The 5,524-nt window shown below is 43.5% G+C and overlaps 1 protein-coding gene across 1 annotated transcript; it reads left to right on the forward strand.

Annotated features, from left to right (window-relative positions):
• Positions 1 to 3,799: 3,799 nt before the first annotated feature.
• Positions 3,800 to 5,238, forward strand: LOC126440365 (proline-rich protein HaeIII subfamily 1-like). The gene is made up of 2 exons (XM_050090654.1): positions 3,800 to 4,177; positions 5,167 to 5,238. Exons 1-2 carry the CDS (start codon positions 3,800 to 3,802, stop codon positions 5,236 to 5,238), a joined length of 450 nt encoding a protein of 149 aa, XP_049946611.1.
• Positions 5,239 to 5,524: the final 286 nt, after the last annotated feature.

The following is a 5,524-nucleotide window of genomic DNA, read 5'->3' on the forward strand; positions in this document are numbered from 1 at the left end:
GGACACTGCCAGTGACCGAAATAATGGTACAGCTTAGTTTGCTGGAATGAACACCCCTCATGAAAGGGGAAAGGAATAACAGACCATTATAAAATTACAGATTGTCACAGTTAGGAGATAGAGAAATTATGTCATGTACAATTCTGTTAGTGTCTCCATTGGATTTCAAGTTACTGAGAACCAGCAGATCCCAAAGTGATGAGCCACAGCAGTTCACGTAGCACACGTCGCAAATGACATGCCATGTAGTGTAGCAGAGTTGTGGCTGCTTACAACTATGTGACTCACTTTCTTTTGTATTAGTAGTGTGATGTTGATAGGAAGCCATAAAGGCCACATGAATACCGAGAATCCTGATCGAAACACTTTAAACTATCTGCAAGTACTGTAATGACTGCATACCTACAAAACTGGAGGACACTGGCCTCAACAATACATTATGATTTTATGAGCTTTTTCTATTTAGGGGTGTACTAACCTGTTCCAGAGTGTTGTTGTGTTAGAGTAATTCTTCATCAAAGTTCATATTTTGGATTCCAACATGCTAATAGCTGCCCCAGTGGTAAGGAGGTTTAATGTGTCGAGGGTATGCCCACAGATACTTAACATGCGTGGCCAGCACATAAGTTTTCATTTCAATTGAGTCACACTACCCTGTTAGGGAGCTTCTTACAGATGCAAGCAGTTTGTTCTAGGTACATTGTTGGTTAGGGTTTGGATAGTTATTTTCTATGTATTTTGTGTTTATTAGCACATGCTCAGTTAGCCCCCAAACTACACTGAATAGCTCTTGTTGTTCACACTGCTACAGCAGACTGCAATGTGATTGAAATATAGCACTGTAGGCATCCAAATCGCTATTGATGGCATTCTCCTGTAAAAATGCATCGGTGGCAACTGGCATCAGTGTATCAGCCTCACTGATTTGTACCTGTACACACAGAACAAGTGAGACTTGTGTGTTTCATAGTGAATGACTAGTGGAAGCCACTTCATACTGTGGACAGTGTTAAGGTGATATGCAGAAAAGTATATCTAATTTACAAAGAAGATAGTGTAGGTGTCTTGAAGTGTACTATGTGACATTGGTAGCAATGATATATGGCATCATAAATCACAAATACTGTAACAGCCTAGCACATGTTCATAGCAACACTGCAGAGAGCAACAATGACAGCATGAAGAACCAGCATAAAGGTGTGGGAGTTTAAACAATTGGAAAATTTTATATCCAGCAACTAAAGGAACTATATGCCAATTTGGATACACAGCTTAACCAACAAAACTATCATCAACAAGTGTGGTACTCAGTACTGATGACTTAACATCAGGCATTCCTGTCAGGGACTGCTGTTACAACTTTTACAAGAAACTAATGTAACATTTACACAAAATCCAACTGCAGTGCAAATTTGGATTCCTTGACATGCATAAGGCAAGTCCTACATCACTTGGAGGGGAAAGGAAATTTCAAAACTGAAGTCTTTAAAGTAATCTGTAAGAGCACAGTTTGACAGAACTACAGGCAATGCATCATTATCCCATTTTGGTATACTCGAACATTTAATTGGGAAGCTGTTAGAGCAGTTGCTGTGGACAATTTTGAAGCAACTTTGTATTTTGGCCATGCATATCTCTGTGGTCATGGCTAACAGGGATGGAAGCTGATATTATGACAGCAGCAACACAATGTGACTAATGTGAACACATCCAATAAAGAGGAAACTGCAAATAAGAATTTTTTGTCGAGTAGTGACTTGAGTAAGAGCATAATTGGACTGGGGCAGCCCAACAACTAGGGTCCCAATGGCAGTCAAAACAAAGGAAATACAAGAAATTAAAATGGAAACAAAAAGTGGAAAAATAGGTAAAAACATCTGACTAAACACGTCCACATATGTCCATAGCTCATTGAGGGGCTACAGCAGTGGTCTGGAATTAGTCCTCTGAAAGTGAACTAAATGGATTTTGGTCCACTCAGCTTGTGTCAGTTGCTAACAGGATGCGGCTTAACTTCCAGCACTGCAGTACCTCATGAGAAACAAGTACTTTTATTCACTCTGTGAAGGCAGTACAGAATTCTCTGACCAGTCATTTGCACAGAAGTTGCTGGTGGTGACTGCGCTGAAGTCATTCCATGTGGTACTGTGTTACAATCATTACTGTATGCCTCCTACCAGATTTAAACACATGATAATGAATTTAATAATGGTTACAGAGAGCCAAGGATGCTTGCACAAGGTAGACCAGAGTGGAGAACTGCATCAAACCCCATTCGGACTGACAACAACAACAAGAACAACTGCAGTCCATAAACTGGGTGAGTATGAGCCTAACACCAAGTGGTGTTTACTTTACAAACTGATTTTCTGCTACATCAGTTCCATACTGACTTCCCTCCTACCTCCCTCCCACCCACCCTACCTCCCACCTTTCGCACTGCAGTTCTGCAAGTATGAAATGTCTGAGATGAGTGGCAGTATAGTTACTTCCCACTCACCAAATCTATCACTCTTACTGAAGGGTGCAGTGATGTAAGACAGATTGTGATTTAGTAAGCAAATTGAGTGCACGGTCTTGCTATTGTTAGGTAGCACTGATTGGGACAAATGACCGACAGTCGAGATCAGATGGCCTCTAACAAAGCTGTGTTTAGTCAGGCTGTGGAGGATGCATGGGGAAATTACATGATGCAGTGTCCACAGTTGCATTTTTCCTCCATTACATGAAGGAAGAACAATCTGCGGACAAAGTTCATTGCTGTAGCCCAGGATTCAGACAAGAAATAAACACGTTTTGTCCAACAGAAATTAAATGTCATATTGTTTCTTATTCTACATACAGCATGAGGAAACACATGTACTCCATCAAATAAATGCAGCATACAGACCAATTTCTATATACAAACACCATTTAGAAACTACAAATTATCCTACTGCCCTGTTTTCTTATTTGGTCATGAGAGACTTTCCAATTTGTAATTTGCCTCTGTGTGTGTGTGTGTGTGTGTGTGTGTGTGTGTGTGTGTGAGAGAGAGAGAGAGAGAGAGAGAGAGAGAGAGAGAGAGAGAGAGAGAGAGAGAGAGAGAGAGAGATGTATTTTGCACATTTTTGGCCGAGGCTGATGGGTGGCAATAGAGTGGGAGAGAAATGAATTTGACATAACAAAAAATAGCCCTAAAAAGGGGCACTCTTGGTTTATTCATTTCATGTATGTAGGCAGAGAGCAAGTAAAGAGAATGTAATACTCAAAATATTAAATTAAAATAAATTTATTTCAGGTACAAGGATAATGCCAACTAGAACTAGCTCAAATTTCCTTCTCTCATCTTTGATATTTTTCCGTCACCAAGAGATTTTGTGCTGGCTCTCACTGGCAGAACACTGCACAGAAGAACAAGGAAAGAATGTAAAATGTTCTCAGTCCATAACATTTTATCCAGAATGCCTCTATTTCTGACTTCAGTCATGCACCCTGGCACTGAATCTGTGAGGCATTGGACCCATTTGTCAGAAGAAACAACCCCACCGAGGCTTCAAAAAAACCAGTCCAAAAGAGCATCAGCTATAAATGGTGTGTTTCACAGCCAGTTCTCTGTGTGTTCGTGCTACTTACACACACATAATTTCCATTGTGTTCAAGTGAGCAGTCTCTCACAGCCAGTCCATTACATTAATGTCTATCTTGGACAGCTGCAGTTGAATGAGCAGACCTATACACAAGTGAATATTCCTCCTGTAGCATGAATTCCCCTCCACAATATAGCATTCACACTAAATGCAGCAACACTTTCTTAAAAATGTGGGCATACGGACTGCTACTGAGGCGGGGGAAACCGACGCCCCCGGCGGGGGAAACCGACGCCCCCGGCGGGGGAAACCGACGCCCCCGGCGGGGGAAACCGACGCCCCCGGCGGGGGAAACCGACGCCCCCGGCGGGGGAAACCGACGCCCCCGGCGGGGGAAACCGACGCCCCCGGCGGGGGAAACCGACGCCCCCGGCGGGGGAAACCGACGCCCCCGGCGGGGGAAACCGACGCCCCCGGCGGGGGAAACCGACGCCCCCGGCGGGGGAAACCGACGCCCCCGGCGGGGGAAACCGACGCCCCCGGCGGGGGAAACCGACGCCCCCGGCGGGGGAAACCGACGCCCCCGGCGGGGGGGACCGACGCCCCCGGCGGGGGAAACCGACGCCCCCGGGAAACTGACAATCGGCTAGTACTACCTGTTGTCACCACTTATTTGCCATTATGTCTGGACCCTCACGGCTGCTAAACTACTGTTTGGTCTTGGTAAGACAACTTATCTGTGAAAAAATACATTTTTTCACATTGCATTCAGATGTAGCTCTGTGGCTGCCAGCCATTGTAACATTTCCTCACTGAGTTCCTGTTTTATAGTGGATCATAGTGCGTGCAGTACAGCTTTCCTTGGCCCTCAACTAACTGCATCATTGGAACTGGGAAGTTGGTCACTCACTACAACTGCTTCGTATCTAGGGGAGGGATTAGTTGGCTCTTACAGGCAAACTATGTGTTATCCTGCTGTGTGCTCAGTATCTTGAGCCAGGCATTCTGCTGATAGTGCCTCCTTCAACAAAATTCTTTAAAATTCTGTTTACAGTAGGGGTAGACTTCTGACATTCCAAAGATTCATCAATCACACAGGTTGATATTTTATCCAAAGTTCCCAATACTCAGGCAACTTCCACTCCCATAGTCACCTTTGGGGTGAATTTGTATAGCTTTAAAAATGCACGTTACTACCCCTTAATATTTGTCATGTCAACACAGGATACATAGAAATTCACGACTCTGCCAGATATGTGACAAGCATGGATGGAAAGCCAAATCATCTGCATACTGCAGACGTTTGCTTAACCTTGCACAGCTTACACTGAGGACAGGCCACATATTTGAACAAAATTTCCTTAAACATTTTTGCCATTTATCAGCATGACAAGAGAGAAATCAGCATTGGACTAATACGCCATTTCTGATGACTAACACCTCTGACAATACCTCAGTTACAGTCATCCACTCACAAGCAGCACCAGAGGAATATCACAGTCAAGCAAACATTAATGGTTTGAGTTGGAGCCAGGGCATGAGTAACGACAACCAAAGGTGTATTCATTTATTTCTTATGTCTGTTACTTGTAATTAGGGTCTCAGTGATGTTCTAAGGCCTTCCATGACATCTTCCACTGATCTGTGCCCGCAACTATTGTTGCTATGATGGTCTAACACAAGACTGCAACTCACCTCGCCATCATCTTCCTTATCTTCCCCTTCTCCCTGTTCCCGTTTTCAAGCATGATATGCAGTACACTAGGACTCCCATACAAGAATAACATTGTGTGATGAAAACCTGAATAGTATTGTAAACCCCGTGAAGAAATTTGATCTCTTTATGCTGTAGAAATGTTTGTGGAAGCGCACTTCACAATGTTGATATTGTGCTGGACTATACACAAGCACTGTAATGGAAAGTGAAGTTATAGTTTGGCACATGTGACAGATGA

Source organism: Schistocerca serialis, unplaced genomic scaffold, assembly GCF_023864345.2.
Source record: "Schistocerca serialis cubense isolate TAMUIC-IGC-003099 unplaced genomic scaffold, iqSchSeri2.2 HiC_scaffold_1362, whole genome shotgun sequence".
Classification (NCBI taxonomy): domain Eukaryota; kingdom Metazoa; phylum Arthropoda; class Insecta; order Orthoptera; family Acrididae; genus Schistocerca; species Schistocerca serialis.

Excerpts from the sequence above, each read along its gene's own strand:
- LOC126440365 (XM_050090654.1), top strand. The coding sequence starts at position 3,800 with ATGTGGGCATACGGACTGCTACTGAGGCGGGGGAAACCGACGCCCCCG. Across the intron at positions 4,178-5,166 it reads GGGGGGGACCGACGCCCCCG|GGTCTCAGTGATGTTCTAAG; the intron begins GCGGGGGAAACC and ends ACTTGTAATTAG.